The sequence below is a fragment of the Macrosteles quadrilineatus genome, unplaced genomic scaffold, assembly GCF_028750875.1.
Source record: "Macrosteles quadrilineatus isolate MER2022 unplaced genomic scaffold, UCM_ALF_1.0 Scaffold_1__1_contigs__length_201487025, whole genome shotgun sequence".
In the NCBI taxonomy this organism is placed as follows: Eukaryota; Metazoa; Arthropoda; class Insecta; order Hemiptera; family Cicadellidae; genus Macrosteles; species Macrosteles quadrilineatus.
The window spans coordinates 104,325,958-104,347,610 of record NW_026542594.1 but is presented as its reverse complement, the minus strand read 5'-3'; the positions used below and the strand labels follow the sequence as shown (position 1 = coordinate 104,347,610).

The window sequence follows — 21,653 nt, the reverse complement described above, 5'->3', positions numbered from 1 at the left end:
AGAAAACTAGGTGAAACCCGTCGAATCAACGGTTGCTTTAAAGGTAATTCATCTATCTGCGATAAATAGACTGAAATTTAAAAAAAATGAGCATTTAGCATTGTTTAATGAGTAACAATAAATAAGTGTAAAAACAATAATTGGCGAGTAGGGTTTTTTTGCCGATCCTGCGGGATTGAGCGTGATTGAGCGTGTGAGCGTGTGACGTCACACGACGCCGCCAACGCCCCCGACGCCGCCCCACCCCCACCCCGACGCCACCCCCGACGCCGCCCCACCCCGACGCCACCCCCACCCCCGTCGCTAAACCCTACCACCATCGGGCAGATTCAAGGTCATCCTTTGTTGTCTGGAACCACCCTACGCATCGTGGGAGGTCTCCAAGCCAACCCTCCCTACACCATCACTCACTGTCAGCCGCAGCTGCTCCCCAACATCTGCGCTCCAAGCGGCCCCCCGCTCCTCCCTTGTATTCTTTGTTCTCCACATAGCGCACACTTATTTACCACCAATAGGATGTTAGCTTATTTTGACCAATCAGAGAGCAGTATTTCACATATTTCAAATATTTTAACCGTTTTACTTTCCAGACTGTTTGAACGACTAACATCGTGGGAGGTCTCCAAGCCAACCCTCCCTACACCATCACTCACTGTCAGCCGCAGCTGCTCCCCAACACCTGCTCTCCAAGCGGCCCCCGCTCATCCCTTGTATTCTTTGTTCTCCGCATAGCGCACACTTATTTACCACCAATAGGATGTTAGCTTATTTTGACCAATCAGAGAGCAGTATTTCACATATTTCAAATATTTTAACCGTTTTACCTACCAGACTGTTTGAACGACCAACCCAACTGAAAAAGTGGTAGGAATAGTGATGTAATAGACTAACTATGAAAACTATGAAACTATGAAACTATGAAAATAGCGTACATATGACACAAAATTGTAAGAAAAGTGTATGTTTTTCAAGTCCAATAGTTACTGTATTTTATTTTGCGGACTATGAAGACAGAAGATGCTACTCACTTTTAGATAGTATTCGTTTTAAACTGAGAATAGAACAGACTGAAACATTATTACGTAAACCTATTCTGCTAAGGTTACAACATATAATAGAGTGTCAAAATGTAAACCACGAGTTATGTTTTGAAAAATTATTAAAATATTTTGTTGGCACACCTGCAGTGGCTTGCTCACCTCAACCCTAACTCATTGCACATCACGTCAGTCACAGTGGAGCAGCCGAACAGTGTGAATATGAATCCCTCTTGCAGCATTGACGAATACATTCAATCATTTATGCAAGAGATAGACGGTATGACGGACAACGCAGTTCAACAGACTCCAATCACAAACAGTACTAGTGGTAGTAGTAGTAGTAGTAGTATGAAGAAAAGGAAGAGTTCCCCGGCTAAGACCAAGGTGGAAAAGTCAGGATGGGTACCGAAGCCGCCAGCGGATTGTCCCATAGTATCATGGATGGATAAAGGTAATATGTATGCAGTGCAAAATCCAGCAAACAAAGGAAGTGTTTTATTGAAAATGGAAGTGTATGAAGGTGTCGACATGAAGTTCATGTGCGGTTTATATTTGGACAAAGACAAAGCAGTGCAAGAAAGTGTTAATGAAGCAATTGAAAAGATCGAAAACATGTGGGTTGATAAAACAACTGGTGCTCCGAAACTCACGGGATTAACTCAAACTGTTACACCATGCAAAAGTGGCGAGCTAGATGTAAAACCGAAGAAACGTGTGGTACGTAAAAAGCAATAGACATGTTTATATGAATTAATGAACACATGTGCCCATAAACTATCCATATGTGACAACCGACTCTTTTTCTAGATATTTGTAAACACGTGTGTTAAAACAGCTGCGCTCATTATTAATCCCCCCCACTCTCCCACCAACTAAAATGGCCGCTGATCAGAATAAAAAGCCCCAGTCTGTCTGAGACAAACATCAGTCTGCTCCAGTTCATCAACGACTCGCCACTAGCACCAGCACTATTAGCTTCTACACTATGAGCAACATTGTTGAGACATACAACGTGATGACCACTGAACAGGCTACACCGATGGACCTGAAGACCTCACTCAACACCTGCAAGAACAACTCCCCGACGTACACCAGAATTACCGACTTGATTGCTGAGATTCCATACGTAATAACGATGATGGAGAGAGTAGTTACACCATTTGGCGAGACGGTCATTGTCATCCTGGAGGGTCAAGCGGGAGATGACTACTACCTGCGAGTTTATCTGCCGAGACGCTTCAATGACGTGGTGAGCAATTCGGACATCGATCGCTACAACAACGGCTTTGGAGACCGCCTTCGCTTGGTAAAACACGCAGCCAGGCCCGGCACCTCCTTCACACCGTTGGAATTTTTGTAAATATTGTAAAGCAAGAAACATCAAGACGTAAAAAAAAATGTATATATTCTTAAAATAACCAATGTAGATTTTGATAGTTTTCGTAAGTAATAAATATTTCATTTATTTGCAAACATAAATACTTGACTAAAATGATTGACTTATACCCGAAGGTAATACTATAGTTAATGTAATGAGTGATTGGTATCAGTAGTTAGTATGACTTTGAAGTGGTTACACCCATTCTCCGCCATTGTGGCGGGGCCTTCAGGTAGTGGTAAATCAGTGTTTGTCTCAAGGTTTATTGGTAATATTTTAGAAATGTGTGACACATCATTCTCTAGCATATACTGGCATTATGGTAGTGGTGGAGGAGGAGTTGGTAATTCATCAAACTCAAAAATAAAATACATTGAAGGTTTACCAAACATGGAAGACTTTGACGGTAATCAACCGATACTTGTGGTAATAGATGATATGATGCGAGAAACAAACAACATAGTGGTTGATCTATTTACAAAAGGTTGTCATCATAGGAATATAAGTGTGTTTTTTATAACTCAAAATATTTTCCACCAAGGACGTGGCCAGAGAGACATATCACTAAATGCGCATTACTTAGTTTGTTTTAAGAATCCTAGAGATAGGGTGCAGATAAAGTGTTTAGCTAGACAAATCCATCCAGAAAATTCAAAGTTTATCGAGGAGGCGTATGCCGATGCAACAAGTAGACCACATGGCTACCTATTGATAGATCTGAAGCAATCAACACCTGACGATATGCGAATACAGAGTAATATATTTCCAGATGATGATAACCATTTTGTGTACGTACCGAAACAAAATAGGAAAACAAAATAATTTAGTCGTCATCATGTCGTGCTTGAGGAAGGACAGAGCGCTACTCAAAGTGTTAATACATGCTACTCCAAAAGAGCGCAAAGGGCTATTAAAAGTGTGTGACTTGAGTACTATTCGTACAGTTTGTGAATGTATTTACAATGTGTTACGAGGTAACGTTCCTCTATCAGAGAAGACAAAACAAAAATTGCGAAGACATAAGACTACTCTTCGTCGAATTGTAAAACGAGGTGAATGTTGGAATAAAAAACGCAAATATTTAGTACAAAAAGGAGGTGGAATTATTATTCCATTATTATTAAGTACTGTGTTACAAGCAGTTGTACAATCAGCTTTGAATAACTAAAATTGTATTAACCAAGTGACTTCTACGTTTACACACATATAGAGATTTGTCATTCTATTCTGAGACACCGTGCGTGAAGTTGCACAGAGCACACGACAATGGAGCATGCACGAAGAATGGTCATTGTTCCACAAGAGTTAATTGAACGGTTAAAATCGTCTGCTAATCAACCGCAACTTTCAACTGAACGTTCATACAAAAGTTTGGATGACGAAATGGAAGAGATAATGAATAATAAAAAACTCAATGATAGTGATAAATGGAAGTTGTACAGTCAAGTTTTACAACGTTTTTTAAACGTAGCGTCAAGTAATCGTGAACCAGTTAGTATCCCCATCGTGAACACTAGACTAGACGATCAGATTAACGAGGTGGGTGAAAGAGACAGGCAGCATGGGCAACAAGAACCTAACCAGCGACGTATTTACCCCGGTCAAATAGAGGAAATTGTTGAAACTTTTTCAAAGACTTATAAGGATAGTGCACGAAACTTATTGCGCTTCATAACACGCGACGACAGTTTGATTAGCTGGAATGATAATTTTGAAGTGATTATACAGGGTAACAAAATACCAGGATCCAATTTAGTGGACGTGACACATGCAATAGTACGAGTTCGAGCAGCACATTCATTACCACCAGGATGGAACGAAATGTTGAGAGCATTGAAACTGATGAATGTCCCTAAAGAATATATACATAACAAACAAGCGTTGGACTATTTAATGTTTGATGAGGCAACAGACGAATCAGTATATGACTCGGTAGAAGAAACAATGGATGAACCTGATGATGGGGCAAGAGGAGGAGGAGGAGGAGTAGGAGGAGCCACGGTATCAGTTACAGGACGAAGAAGATATTTATTACCAGATCGTTTACAGTCGGCATATGTGAGGCGAGTGGGTCACGCTCCGTATCCACAGAGGCAAGTGGCTGATCACCGTGCAGTGAGAAGAGAGGTGCTTGAAGATTCGATTGTGCAGTCACTCAACAATTGGGAACCGTACGAACCGTAAACAATGGAACAGTTGTATTATAATCCAAACGATCCTGCCTCATATGGCGGCGTAGCTCCGTTAGTACGAGGCGCGAGAGAGAAAAATATTTCCAAACGTAAAATAGTTGATTGGTTACAAACACAAGACACTTATACTTTGCATAAACCAGTCCGTAAACGATTTAAACGCAATCCGTATATGGTGTTTCGACCATATGAACTATGGCAAGCGGATTTAAACGATATGCGAGGATTGAGCAAATACAATGATGGTTTTAACTACTTGCTGTCAGTGATTGATGTGTTTAGTAAGCGTCTTTATGTTAGGCCGTTAAAGAAGAAGGAAGGTGCTGATGTGGCTACCGCTTTTGAGGATATTTTCAAGGAATCTATAAAAACACCAACGTGCTTACAAACCGACAAAGGGAGTGAATTCACAGGTAGAAAGACCGTACGATTGTTTCAAAAATATAAAATAAAATATGTCACCACACAAAATCCAGACATCAAAGGCAGCGTGATCGAAAGAGTAAATCGGACTTTGAAGACTCGTATGTGGCGATACTTGACTCATAAAAACACTTATCGTTATATCAATGTGTTGGAAAAACTGGTGAATGCGTACAACAACAGTGTGCACAGGAGTTTGGGCAATAGATTACGTCCTGTAGATGTGGACGGTGGGGACAAACATGTCATCTACAATGTATTAAAACATATGTTTAAAAAGATACCACGACGAGTGAAACCAAAACTAAAAGTAGGCGATACAGTTCGAATAGCCAGGGAGAAAGGGAGATTTAGCAAAGGTTATGAGACAAACTGGAGTAAAGAAGTGTTTTCGATACATCGAGTGAATTTGTTTATGCCGCTACCTTTGTACACACTTACCGATCTCAATGGTGAAGAATTGAATGGACAGTTTTATGAAGAGGAAATACAAAAAGTCACATTACCCGGCAATCACTTGTTTAAGATTGATAAAATAATAGAGACCAAAGGTCGAGGACACAGTAAGCGATACCTAGTGAAGTGGGAAGGTTACGGAGACGAGTTTAACTCTTGGGTAGCTGCGCACGATATACAACATGTCTAACATCAGTCAATTTTTCATGACATTGCCCAGCAATAGTTCTATGAAATATTTCCCACAAAATACAGTGACCAGTTATACCACACACTTGTCCAAACACATCCAATTAGACGGCAAGTGGGAATTGGCTTTGGTGGACATTCACTATCCTTGTTCATTTGTGGTGAATGGAAACAATGTTGATGATGAAACAATACGATTTCAGTATGATAGTTTATTAGCAAGATCAACGATCCGTGATACAGAACATTTCGCTATTAAAATAACAGGCGGATACTATAGGAATCTTGATGATCTATTGAATACAATCAACAAACATGAAGACATCCACGATTATATGGAATTTTCATATGACACGGGAATCAACAGAGTTAAACTCAGGATCATGAACGAAAACGTGTCGAATGTGAGTCTGAGTGAAAAACTATCACAGCAGTTGGGTTTTGATTATGATGAGAAAAATATATTAAAACCAAATATTACCGAACTGATTGGTTCTAAAGCACCAAACCTCGCACTGGGTATTCCAGCACACATTTATGTGTATTGCGACTTAATAGAGCCACAATTTATCGGCGATACTACAGCGCCATTATTGAATATTGTCAACGTCAATATAGACACGTACAAGTACGGATCGTACAATTCAGTGTCATTCACAAGTCCGCACTATGTACCCGTTATGAAATCCACATTTGAAACAGTGGAAATCGACCTGAGGGATCACACAGGGAAAAAACTGCCATTCATGTTTGGAACGTCGTACGTGAAACTTCATTTTAGGAGAGTGCAGCAGCAACAGCAGCAATAATGATAATCAATCTGAATGATCCCTATTTGGCATACTACCGACGGCAACAATTACAACAGACTGGCGGTGCTATTGATCGAGTATTTCACGGTGCACCATATCAGCGAGGACATGGAATCGGTGGTTTTCTGGGCGGTATGATTCGCACCATCGCTCCGCTGATCAAGTCCGGAGCAAAATCGGTAGGACAAGAAGCGTTAAGATCCGGTGTTGGATTCCTAACCGATCTGGCAGGTGGTAAAATTACAGATCCAAAAACAGCCGCCAACTTACGACTTAGAGAGTTTACTGGATCGTTGAAACGTAAAGCTGACGAACAGATGGAACGTATGATGCTTGGTGGCGGCGGTGGCATTAGCGCGAAAAGACAACGCGTAACGCGTAAGAGTAACGCGAAACGCGCAACGCGAAAGGCTTCCGCGAAACGCGCAATGCACGGCCGTGGCAGAAAGCCTGTTACACCACAGTCGTTGGCTAAACTTCTTAGAGTGCGGACGTCTGCATCAAGAAGAGGAGGAGTGAAACACAAGAGACTAGTAGGGAGACGACAACATCGACAACGACGAGGAGGAGTAGAGTCAAGGAAGAAGGTGACTTCGCCGAAGAAGCGTACTTATCGCAGTGAAAATTTAAAGTCTATTGATATTTTTAGTTAGTTAAAGAAGAAGGAGTAAAATGTCGTTTCTACATCAAAAATCATGTGAGTGTGTCAAGACCGAGCTGGATTTATTCTCCTTACCACCTACGCAGACGAGTATTGAAAGCGGCAAATGGGTCCAGTACAAACCAATATCCACATTGACCGATGATGCGCCAATAGAGTTTGTAGTTCCGGGCAATGGTGATGAATATACTGACCTTTCACAAACAATGATACAATTGACCGCGTCTATTGTTAAATCTAATGGAACTGCGGTCACTACTGACGAAGAGGCGAAAACAGTTGGGCCGGTCAACAACTGGTTACACTCACTATTTAGTCAAGTGGATATGTTTATGAATCAAAAACTTGTTACGCCCCAAAACAACACATATGCATATCGAGCTTACGTTGAAACGCTAATGAACTATGGATACGATGCTAGAAAATCACATCTAACATGCAGTCTTTGGTACACGGACGATGGTATTGACATGAACGATTGCGCGGAAGAAAATGAAGGACTCAAAGCGAGACGGGAGCTAACAAATAAAAGCCGTGAGATTGATATGCTCGGACATTTGCATGTGGATATTTGCAATCAGAATAAGTTCATGCTAAATGGCGTAGAGTTGAGATTTAAATTTATTCGATCAAAAGATGCGTTCTCCATTATGGCCAGCGCTGGTGAATTCAAGGTACATATTGTCGATATTAGTCTCTGGATTCGAAGATGTAAAATAAGTCCCACCGCACTGTTGGCGCACAGTAAAACACTCCAGACTGGTACGGCAAAATATCCAATCACACGAGTGGAGCTGAAAACATTCACACTACCCTCTGGAATACGTAACAAGACTTTGGACAATATGTTTCTCGGCCAAGTGCCGAAACGCATCATAGTGGGAATGGTTACGAATGCCGCATACAATGGAGATTTTAAAAAGAATCCCTACAACTTCGAACATTTTAAAACAAACTTCTTTTGTCTATATGTTGACGGAGAACAAGTTCCATCAAAACCATTACAGCCCCACTTTGAAAAATCAAAGGATAAATATGTTATGGCATATCATTCGATGTTCTCCGGTTCTGGTGTACATTTTAGCGATGCCGGCACCGTTATCAGTAGGGAAGACTTTGGACAAGGATACTGTCTGATGGCATTCGACCTAACTCCAGACTTATCTGCAAGTGACACAACACATTGGAATCTGGTGCGTAACGGTAGTGTTCGAATGGAACTCGGATTCGACGACGCGCTTCCCGAAACTGTCAACTGTTTGGTTTATGCCGAGTTTGACAATGTCATCGAGATTGATCGACAACGCAATGTAATTGTGGACTTTGGCGGTTAATCGATCAGTCTTCTATAAACATTCGTTTGAGATGGACCGTTTACGCAGAGCATTCAAGAAATTGAATATATCATCACCCATCATTGTGGACATTCAATGTTTCAAGGACAACCAAAATGAATACACACTGAAGGAAGTTTGCGTCTTGGAAGCTGACACCGGCGTTCTACTTATGCATCATATTGCTAAACCACCTTACGATCGATCAGAGTTGTCAGATGAAAAATTGCGGGAAAGCTACTGGCTCACAAAACACTGCCACGGACTACGATGGGAGTTCGGTGATATTCCGTACTATGAACTTTTTAACAAATTGACTGATTGTATATCAAGAAGACCGACGGTTTACGTCAAGGGATTTGAGAAGAAAGAATATTTAAAGCGTCATCATGTGATGGACTTTGTTACTACCAACGTAATCGATATTGGTGCAATTGGTTGCGAATCAATCACTTCAATCAATAATTTAATGTCAACAAACGTTTTGCGATGTCGCAATCACAAGTCTATAAACAGTCGATGTGCGCTCACCAACTGTGTCGCAATACGTGGGTGGTTACATCTGACAACAAATTTGGATGAATGTGTGGATACCAGTGGAGATGCGAGATCCTACTACTGCTCTTGTTTTAGCACATCTACTAGTACAACTACTACTGCTGCTGCCGCTGCCTCTGCCGCTACTATTGGTTATGATACTGTAGAATGAACACAGTGCAGATAGAAAGGCATCTATCCAAACTACCTGTGAGCAATGTGGGAGTTTACGCTGCTGACCGAATCCCACAACACATCTCTCCATCCACCGCCATGATTGTCAACACTGATCCGCACAACGAAGGGGGTACACATTGGGTTTCATTCTATTTGAATAGAAATGGAATAATTGAATACTTTGACAGCTATGGCCAGCCACCATACTTACCGACCTACCAGGGATTCCTGAAACGTAACGCCAAGTGTCGCTACATCTACAATGATCATCGCCTCCAAAGTGACGACTCTTCTGTCTGCGCTCACTACTGTCTGGTGTACCTGTATCTTCGTACCACTCACCACAATATGAAGATGGTGGACTTTGTTCACCTTTTTGACAACACATCGACTGCTCAAAATGATGCAATCATAAAAAAAGTCTTTACTCAATTGTACTTAAACAAAAAATGATTTGCAAAAGTAACAATATTCTTTTATAATGAAGAATATATCCCTCTGTACTGAGAGTGTATGATTTATTTCAAATAAAAAGCTTTCAATTATAAAATCAGGCTTTCATAATTTATACTTACCTATACCTATATTTTTAAGTTACCTTATTATTTTTACAAGTGAAAAATTACAAATTTAGTTTTATTCAAAAGAGGTTGATGGGATAAAAATATAACGCACAAGTCATACAAAATGTGTCTGGTTTATTAACAGAAACAAACAAAAGAAAACAAACAAAGACTAGAATCATAACTAAAATATTCAATCAATTAATCAATCAAATTTATTCAGAAATATAAACATTATATACATTACTTACGGCAAATATTCTGAGATTATGTTTCTGCAAAGAATAGTTTGAGTTCACGGACCAAGTCGTAAACTTTAAATGAAAATATTATACAACAAAAATTTAAATGATATCACTTTTACATTGAGTTGTAACATAAATCTGAATGCTATTAACTATATTATTATAATATGATAATCTTTAGAGTGTCTATTCACTGTTTATTGTTTTATCACACACATAAACGCCCTATAACCATCACACTCATGCGACTCGTTACCTATACAATTTAATTTTCGTCCAACTCCATCGGAGCTGGTAAAAATGGTGCTGCGGGTAATGGTGGTGCTCTGGGGGGTATAGCATAATGCCCCCATGGTAGTGTAGAAATTCCATCCTCTGGCATGACGTATCGCTTATCATCAAACGGTGCCAGAGATCGTTTCCTCACCACGACTGTGTACATAATATGATGCCTACTTTGGAAGCGCTGATTGTCTGTGCTCTTACAAGTTTTGTTATAGAGACAGTCCAAGTAGTCATCAACAGTCAATTTATTTTTAACAACATCGCGATTAACACCCTTTGCCCTCTTGACAGGTGGTGGCGCACCAATATCGTCAATATCATCTCCGTTACCTACAGAGCAAGAACTCTTACTGAAAACAAAACAATATAGTTTAGCCATCAACCCTATGAACATATTGATAGTGACTCCTCCTGCTTCGTCCTTAAACTTTCCCAGGACTCTTGCGTTGCTTCCGTCATAGCAGATGTGATTGTTGGGGTAGTTGCTAGTGTCAAAGTCATCGAGGTGTTCTATCATGTCGCGGTAGACGTTTCTGGTACGGATAGCATAAATAATCCCATCAGTGTCAATATACGTCATCCGTATTCTATTTAATCCGTATCGTTCTACCATGTCGTAGTGAAAACCGTACATCCATCTTTTACTATGGTCCAGAATACACATTCCTGCATATACTGGCTTACTTAATACAATTCTCACTTTCCCCATTTGAAGCAGGGCCAGGTTCTCGTTATACCAAACTCTGTCATTGAAATTTGCCTTGGCCACATACTTTGTGTAAATTTTGTGGGAGGCTGCTAGTTTGAGGTTTTGATGTTTCCTCACATTCTGCAGACTCATGCCGTAGACAGCGTTTACCATCAGCTTAAACATTTCAACTTCAAATTTATTGCTGGCACGCTGTCTGAGTTCAGTATTCAATGTCACGTACGGTTTTAACCACGGCGACTGTTTGAATCGGAGTGCTCTGTGGATATAACAAAGACGTAGTCCATTTTCCATAGCTTGTTGGAGGTAACGATAATGGATCACATATTCTTCCTTATCCGTTAGTGTGGCCATAAGTTTATTGGATCTTCCCGCACCGCTGTTGGTGATGTCATCCGATGAATATGGTAATTGATAAATTGGTGCCTTTCGCACCTCGGGACAGAATGGTAAGTCACGGTGCTTATCATGAATGGCATGATCCCTCGGGTACTCCAGATCCACTTCCAGTACATAACCATACTCACCATCCGATGGAATTTCTGCAATATTCAAGTCATCGCATTCCGCACGTGATAGCCACTCAAACTTTGCGTAAGGTAATGGCTGAGACATTGCCCATCCATACAAGTTATTGGCGTCATAGTACATTAAAAATGTATCATCATCATTCTCTTCATTATCTGCTTCACTTGTTGATGCGCACTGACCGTTTCGATCACCAATTGTATTTTCCATCCTGGTAAACTTGTTGTTTGCGGTGACGTGTCTAGTGACGCATTGGGTGAGTCCACCTCGAATACCCTTTTCAAAAAATAAATACTGATCTACATCTTGAAGGGTATCAAGTATCACGCCGGTCTTGAACAACATGACATCCCACGCGTATGAAGGTAATGTTAAATAATGTGCTGGGTCCAAGCCGTAGTGTGTTAGACACATCTCCCTGAACCCCTCGAACACATCTGCCAACAGTAGTACGTCTGTTTGTAGGTAGATGTCAGCATATTGTCCGAGGGTTGTGCAGTTGAACTTGGACCAGACACGCTGAGCGTGCGCGTAATCATCATCTGTCACATTATTTCCAAAAACCTGTTTTGGCGGTAGGACCTCTTCGTTCAGTACATCCTGTGATGTAATGTGCTCATAAGGGAAAATTCCTTTCCTACGTAGCATGTCAAACTCTTCTTGATCCGGGTAGCGAGCTCTTGTTATGCTCATTTTTTCAGCTGGAAGAATTGATGCCAATATTGCTAGTGATTTTGACATCAGTCGGTATGAATCGACAAACTGCAGTTTGATGCTTTTCCTCCGACCTGCTCCCGGATGTTTGAATCGCTTCGAAAAGGTAATGTATTTTTCCTCGGTGTTGGCGAGCACATGAATATCACCTTTATCCACTGCAAGCTCTCTGACAATAAAGTGTGCATCATAGTTGGATAGGTTATGTAGGTACATGTTCACTTGTTCTTGTTCCTTGTACCGGAGGTTACAAAACCGATGTGCCGCTCCTCTGAACCTGTACGGTGGTGAATGTTGATGATCCCTCACCTTATTGTCTTCATCAGCAGGGCCAAACTCTTTTTTGCAGATATGACATACTATGGACTGCTGATATATCACCTGCTCTTGTGGTGTTAACTGTGGGGGATCATTTGGTATCCTATGTCCATAGAGGATGTCACCAATCTTCCGCACGTCATCCCGTACAGAGTTGATGAAGTGATTAGCGGCATCTTCACCTCGGTACAGTCGCAGCTTGGAGAACGTAGTGCAGGCTGGGTCGTCATCATCTGCGTCACCATCGTTGACATCCCTCTGATCGTCATGAATGTAATAAGCATATGCGTACGGTGTATGGATATTCCTGACATTACTAGGCGCATTTGCATTTCGCTGACCCCCTCCTACTATTCTATTACCTGCTGGGTCCCAAGCAGGCGGTGCTATAGTCGGTGTAGGTTTGATAGGTTGGTCAGCTTCGTGTGGTACAAGTGCGCACTCAAAGTCTGCGTATATCGTAAAACGACTACGCTGAGTTCGCTCATAATTTTTAAATTTAATTTCATTTTCTTCTGCAAGGTCAGTTCTCAGTGGTGTGTGTTTTGAGCAGTAGCGTTTATGTTCTTCTAATCGCTCCGCCCCTCTGAGTCCTAATTTAGTCGGTTGGTTGTCAAAATATGCAAAACAGCGTTTACATATAAAAATCCTATGTTCACGACGAGTCAACTGACTAGTTACCAACCGCTCAAAATCCTTAATAAATGCAAAATGCGTTTTGCTTTGATTTGTCAGGAATAACAAGTCAAAGTGATTAACCAATTCTTGGTCGACGACACGGAGAGGATATACAAATGTTTTGTCTTCAATCCTACCATTGGTCTTATTCTTCTTCTTCTTACTGTCCAAACCGTACACATTTACGCTAACGCCGGGGTTGTTGCGCTCAAACGTGCGGATCTGATCTAATTTTGTTGGAAATTCAATATTATTAAAATTTAAGTTTGCTGTTGCACGAACCTCCGCAGTGAACATATATGGACGAAGCTGTTCGCGGGAAGGATTGTCTATATATTTGGATAAAATGGCATATTCAAAACACCTTTCGTCCGCATCGTTCAGCACATTAAGTACGGCTTTTTTTGCGGCTATTTCCTGTGGCAGAGGGATGTAGGAGCTACCTCTGAGAGGATTATAAACATTAACTCTCACTTCCATAGTCATAACCCTAACAAAGCTCCATCCCGAGCCTCGTAGCTCGCATGTCTCCTTTTCCAACAGAAGTTTCAGAATAAACTCCCTACATATTTCTTCAACATCTGATGTTTGGAGCAGGACTACGTTGCAAGTTTTAAAAACTCGCTTACACGTTTCACCGTGAATATTAACAAATTCACATTCAATCCAGAGATTTACCTTAAGGGCATGAATGATGGCTAATAAATTGCGCATGAGTGTGATTACCTGATCGCGCACATTGTTGAGGAACTCCTGAAGTGTGATGGCTTCATCCACAGGTTCGATCAGACGGTATGTCTTTAACCGCCCGCGGAATGCAGTTTCGACTTCTGCGAAGCCCTCTGGTGCCAGGTCGGATGAAAGGATTGGCGCTTCATCGTCATCTTCTCCTCCGGATGACGACGTTGACGTGGCTGGGGAAGGTGGAGGTTGTTGTCCACCAAAGCCTGGTAGTGCTGAGGTGAGCTTGACTGGATGACAGCGTTGATATCGGGTATGACGTTGTAGATTATTTTTCCACGAGAATGTCTTCCCGCACGTCTCGCACATGAATAGTCCTGAAAAAACATTAGTACACATTACACAGACGGATAAATATAAATGATTATTTTACAAGTTTGTTTTTGCCTAATTTCTTTTACTGTTTCAGAATTATATTTAACTATATTATATTAATGATGTGTATTAGTAATCTTTATTTCACTTGGTTTTTAGGTAAACAAATTTAGTAGAGTTTAGGATTTTTAAACATTTTTAATGGATATAATTTAGTTTGTTTTAAGAAACAAAATATATAAGTACAAAAACTTCTAAATGTAGTTTGTTGGTTTATTTTTTTTACAATGTAATTACCTGTTAGTAAATAACAAAGATAAGGATAGTAAAACAAAGAAAAAATAATACATACCTGCTGGACGGATCTCCTCATGTTGAACTGTTGGTTGTAGTGGTGTTGTATATGGGGCTGATGATGGTCCTGGTATGGGTTCAGGCAATGGTCCTACTCTAGGCGCAGGTAGTGGGCATGCTACTGCCGGCGTTGGAGCGTGAACCGTGCGTTGGTGACGTAGGAGGTTGCTCCGTCGATTGAATGTACGACCGCAATCGGGACAATTATGTAAATCATTGACGTTGGCATGAACTGTCCTGACGTGCTCAACAACATGCTGTTTCAGCCTGAAGCTACTGCCACAAATGGCGCACACATATGGTCGTTCTAGGAGATTCTCCATAATCTGAATCATCGAAATGTTATTAGTGTACTGACTAAATAATCTATTTCCCACTACTATTGCACACACATTTTTGTTCTGTTAGTACAACAGATAATGTTTATATTTGATGGAATATCTGTTTGTACACTACTAATACACCGAATGTAAATAAAAATCATTTACATATAACAACCACTTTAAATACTAAATTTGATACATAGTACGATAGCTGGAGATGTATGTAACCCCACTACTAATTCACAAAAATTTAAATATGATAATTACATTAAATACTTTATTTGATAATTATAATATGTGATGAAGTGTCTGTTTCCGCACTACTAACTTACGAAATTGAAATGTAGTAATCACTTTGAATACTATCGTTGATAATTATAATACGTGATAAAATGTCTGTTTCCACACTACTAATGTACAAAATGTAAATGTACAATCACTTTCAATAACATATTTTAAATATTTAATGTGAGGGTGGGAATGTTCCATTTCCCCACTACTAATGCATGAAATTTAAATGTAGTAATCACTTTAAATACTATCTTTGATAATTAGTTGTATGAAATGCTATTGTTTCCCACTACTACTTCACAAAACTTAAATGATTATTTTTATAAATATAATAATGAAATGCTTACCTTTATCAATACTATTAAACGTAGTTTAAAATGTGATATTTAATAATCTTAGTTCACTTCTAATAATGGTTTACACTTATAATGAAAAGAAAAATTGTTATTTAATAATAAAGTACTTACAATTATTATTGTGATGATCCAATGATGACACAAAGCGCGAACTCGTGATGGATAAATGATTTAATAGAGTCACGAATACGTCTAATCACTGTGGTAGCTGGGAGCAGACTGGATAGAGATCGACGGGGGAGCGTGAGACGAGCGACTTGTTGCTATGCGGAGAACAAAACTGCTCTCTGATTGGTCAAAATAAGCTAACATCCTATTGGTGGTAAATAAGTGTGCGCTATGCGGAGAACAAAGAATACAAGGGAGGAGCGGGGGGCCGCTTGGAGCGCAGGTGTTGGGGAGCAGCTGCGGCTGACAGTGAGTGATGGTGTAGGGAGGGTTGGCTTGGAGACCTCCCACGATGCGTAGGGTGGTTCCAGACAACAAAGGATGACCTTGAATCTGCCCGATGGTGGTAGGGGTTAGCGACGGGGGTGGGGGTGGCGTCGGGGTGGGGGTGGGGCGGCGTCGGGGGCGGGGGCGGCGTCGTGTGACGTCACACGCTCACACGCTCAATCACGCTCAATCCCGCAGGATCGGCAAAAAAACCCTACTTTGGCGTTAGCTACAAAATATGGTTGATCATTCAATGAATATCATATTTCTTATTTATACAGTACATCATAGGAGTTATTGTTACTATGTTAACTGGTTTCAATTCTTTAATGAAAATTAGCGAGGGTTGAAAGGAAACTTTTTGTCGGTTTGATGTCATATTGCAACATTATTTAACAAACTGAGTTAGAAATTAACGACTTTTAACCTGTTTTTAATCTTGCTAATGCAAACAAGCAGATGTTTAGTAAGTGAATTTCGTATAATGTATTACGATTGTGTTATTGAAGTTGGTGTAGTGTATGTTATACCACAGGCACAGAAGTAGATTCCGTTATCTGTGGTTATACTATCGATATGCCAAACTATTGAGAAGAATGCAATAAGTTCGACCGATGAAATCAATCGATACTTAATTCCGGTACATGCGACTACTTTAGAATCCAAGTTTACAACAGAGTTCACAACAGGCATCAGCTGACCTTTACTCCCTAGGCATTAAAAGACTTTTTAGTCCCTTGGGAATAATGTTATTTTAGACCCGCAATGCATGTATTAATAAAGACTGTTTTTGCTGCAGTATGATGAACAAGAAATAAACAAAATGAATTAGTGCAAATTTTTACTTTATCCCCCTATACATAGTATATGAAGAAAGTATTGTTTTTGTCAAAATTTTCGAGTTTGAGATTTGAGTGGATATATCCATTTTGGGTCCCCCTGAACAAAAAAAGTGGTTTTAGAAGTGATGTCTGTCTGTGTGTGTGTGTGTGTCTGGTTATGTAGAGAGCTACAGACGACACCTGTAGTCCGATTTTGATGAAATTTTGTATGTATGTACTAATCCATGGTATCTCCAGGTGTTTATTTTTAATTTTTTTTTTGAAATTTTGATTTTTAATGTCGATTTTCCCATAAACCCATTACCAACGGGAAAATAGAATTTTCTCAAAAATGGCCCGAACGATTTTGAGATACAAATTTAGTATGTTGTAGCACTTTAAATTTTTAACAAGATGGTAGAACTCCTATTTATGTAAAAACTACGGTTCAAAAGTTATTGTAAATTATGCTATTTTCTCATAAAAAAACCCCATAAAATAAAAGAAAATCGTATTTTCGAAAGAAACTGGTCTAGATTGAAATTATTATTTGATAATCCTTATAATTCCAAACAACATGGTGCAACCCCCCATTGATATCAAATTATGGTTCAAAAGAGTAGATATAATACCAGAATATGACCCCACTTTCGGCGTTTTTGGACCTAGGACTTTTGAATTTTTTTGGTGAAAAAACACCCAAAATAGGTAAAATATGATGGTTTTACCCTATTTTTTGGCGTTTTAGAGGCTATATGGGGGCATTTTTTGGTTAAAAAATGTTATTAATACTGAAAAAACAAGCCTGGAAATGAAGAGCTTTTTTTGACCACTTTTTTTAAAACCCAGCTCTCGGCACGTGAACTCGGACGCGCTCCCGACCCATAGGTTACTTCTGATCCCCAGCGATGACAAACTAAAAGTCTTATGAAAAAATGTTAGAAACAAAAATTGAGGAACATCTAATCATCTATACTTCTTCCACTGAAAGTTTTTCTCTGACCGAAAAATAAAAAAAATCCTCGCTTACTTACTTTTTCATGTTTGCTTTGAGTAACCTTTTTATATTTTCCTTAATTAATAATTATACAGTGGCATAAATTAAATTATATTTATATTGTATTAAACAGTAGTTTATGTAGAATTTTAATATATAAATTTTATGCTATAAATATTTTTTTTAGAAGCTAGACAAACATGTAAGTGATAGAAGGCGCATCACTTTGAACATCGTCATGCCCCCGACAGTGCCGTGCTGGTAATACCTAGAGTTTGAAACTATTGCTATTGTTGAAATTATATTATAGCACATTTACATACAAAAGAAACTGGTAAATGGTTTTAAATTGTTTAACTTTTTATGCTGTATTATTATGTTGAAGGCTATTTTGGTTGCTGGAATTTTAGCTGTTTTGTTGTATATCAAGCCTTTTTTTTAGATATAAGTATTTTTAAACAATAAATCAGACCTTTATTTACTAATGCTATTATTATATTACAATGCATTGGCATACAAATGAAAATGGTTTGATTTATTTGTACTCATATAAAATAATATAATTCTTTTGAGTTATAGGGATGTCTGGTGATTAAATCACAAATTTAGAATATTTAATAATGGACTTTTAAAATAATGGAATTAAGTATAGACTTATAACATTTTCATGATAACTGTTTGATTTATTTGTACTCATTTAAAATAATGTTAAAATAGTATTTGATTTTTATGTTGTATTATTGTTTTTTGTTGTTTAAAAGTTGGAACTAATATAGTGTACCTAAATTTAACCATTTGTCGTATCTCAAGCAGTTTTTGAGAAATAAGCATTTTAAAACGATAAAGTCACACCAGTAATGCATGGAGTTTGTAACCATTACCAACACTGATATTATGTTATAATACATTGTCATACAAATGGAACCATTTAATTTATTTACCAAATGGTATTCATATAAGTTTTAGATTTTTAAATTTTTACCCTGTATTATTGTTTTATATCAAAAGTTGAAATCAATGTAGTGTGCCTAAATATGTTTATTTACTGTATCTCAAGCAAATAGATAGAATAGGATAAAGAGGTGTTTTTGGTGTTTTACCTATGAGAATAACATGGGGAGATTTTAAGCCACTTTTTAAAAAATCGTGCTTATTTATACATTTCTATATAAATGTCCAACTCCAAAAATATTTTCAATCCATATTAATGTCTGTATCATGTGAGATTTGTACCAGTTGGTTTGAAATATTTATAAATATAATGTGTTGCTGGAATCACCTTAAATGGCAAGAAACACATAGTGTTGGGACCTCTGGTAAAATATTGGATTTTTTCTAGTTTGGATTAAATATTTGTGAAAAATTGAAAAAATATGTTTTTTACTCAACTATTTTAGCGTCTTGAAACATGTATTACCGAGGAATCAGGCAAATATTTCGTGCCGAAATTATATTTTACCTTACGTGAGAACTTGGAATCATTATTTAAACTCAGTCCTGCTCCACAGTATCATTGCAGGCTTGCTTCTTGTCCCAAGTGGTGAATTGTGTACAGTTTATGTGTGGTGCAAAGACTGGGTTTTCTTTTTAGTTGTGACCAGCTCATTCCTAAGATGCTAGATGGTATCCACTTTGCCTCTGAACATAAGCAAATTGTAATCTTCAGTTTAGGACTTAAAATTAATGTCGGATGCGATGCCTCTTTAATCGGAAGTTTGGGTTGTGATGAGCTCAACCCCTATCACCAATATCAGCATAGATCCATTGAACTATTATGTGTTATTGTACTTTGTGCTGATTAATATGTGTTTGGTAAATTAGCATGGCACAACACACAATCCCACATCTTGCTAATCGTAGTTGGTAGTTTAACTTAGCAACGATAATAACAAATTATTATGTCATTGCATTATTATGTCATGTCGGGGGTCTATTTGGTGGTCAAAGTAGAAGTAGGGAGCATTGACTTTCTACAATCATGATGAGATATCCAGCCAGAGCCTCAGACTGTAATAAAAAAATAGATGAAAATGCAAACTCTAAAGGCCCTGACGACCATGTTATATACTTCCAGGCTGGAACAACCTTTACTTGGAATATTGTATATAAATTGTTTGTATACATAAGACTCTTTTAGTGAATGTACTCTTTGATGAAAATACAAAATAAAGATGAAAACTACTTTATGCAAAGAAGAGAAAGTAATTGTGAAGGGTAGCTACAAACAATTGCATTTTAGTGAGCAATGAAAGTTGCTATAATTATTGGGATTGTTTTGGGTAAGTTTATAGATGTGCATTGTGTTTACAGGAATTAATCATAGTGGGGATGCCATTTACATCGAGACATATCGATTTAGTTAAAGTGATAAAACGAAGACCATGATAGTGGTGGATAAAGATTTTATTTGTTGAGCAATCGATATGAGAAGGAGTTTCTTGTTAAACAATAACCTGGAAAACCAATACAACATAATGCACTGTCATCCCTCATTGGTATTGTAACTTACAAGCTCTGTTGTTCTTTACTCATTTTCAAAAACATATAAATTATAAAATAAGCCATTTTGTTGTTTATTTTACTGTTATGTATTGTAAGTGTATATATTGAAATAAATGGTTAAATAAATGTAAGTTGAAAAATGAGCCTTATTTTGTCACTAGTTTATTTACATTGATTTGAATCACATTTTTGAACTAACAGATGATTAAATTATTAATTGCATAACATTTGAAACATAGAGATACAACATTTACATTATTAACTGGAAACTATAGATCTATATTATTGTATGAACATAATTTCTGTATTTCATATATGTAAAAGCAATGAGACCATGCTAAATTACAGGATTCAATAACAAAGGAAGCTGATATTGTGCTATATACCTGAGGGTGTAAATATAGAGGTGGGCATTTCCATAGAGACCTAATGACGAATTAGAATGTGAAAGTTCTATGGTAGAAATATCAAGTATGCAAGAGTGATCATCAGAGGTAACATGGTCATCAGGCAATTCATAGAGAGGGGTCAGTCAGGTTGAACTAGTATATTGCAGTGATTCATCCAATATAGATACAATAGTTACAAATAACCAGAACCAATTACTGGACATTGTAGTTACCAGTTTTCCTATCCTACTGTTAAAATATGAACCTCATTTTAATATGAGTTGGTGAGTTCATGCCCGGTAACATGAATGTAATAATGGTTCTAAATGTATTTATCTTATTTTATGGTAGATTTCACTATGTGTGCTTACTCTATGGTAAAATTCTTTGAGATCATTTAATATTTAACACACTTAGATTAGTGAATAAATCATCAAAGTGTGATATAAATATGCTGGGTGAAACGTATTAAAACTTGCTTCCAGTTTATCTATTAAAGGATTGTCAAACGTCTCGGTTTTGCTAACTATGACCTGGTGTCCCGAAAAGGGCTCTTAAGACCATAAGATGACAATACATAAAGTTTGGACTATTGACTGTGATGTGAATTTATGCATACTTTGTCATACAAATTTTACACTATAGTATTTTTACGAGTTCTGACTGTGACTGTGATGTGAATTTGTGTGTATTTCATCACATAAATTTCACTCTATTTTCACTCATTTCACACCACTATTATGATGTGCTGTGCCTGCATGAGTGTGTTGAGCCATGAATATCATAGACTACCAAGCTATAAGGACGTATGCTAGAACTGATCTAACCTCTGCCAAACCCTGAATACGAGCCTGGAGGCACAGACTTTGGACCAAGGATCAATAATTGTA

General features: G+C 38.4%; 1 protein-coding gene across 1 annotated transcript; it reads left to right on the top strand.

Moving 5' to 3' along the window:
* The first annotated feature begins 7,549 nt into the window (after window positions 1-7,549).
* Window positions 7,550-8,485, top strand: LOC128999426 (uncharacterized protein F54H12.2-like). Its single transcript, XM_054425949.1, has one exon. It carries the CDS (start codon window positions 7,550-7,552, stop codon window positions 8,483-8,485), a length of 936 nt encoding a protein of 311 aa, XP_054281924.1.
* The last annotated feature ends 13,168 nt before the right edge of the window (window positions 8,486-21,653 follow it).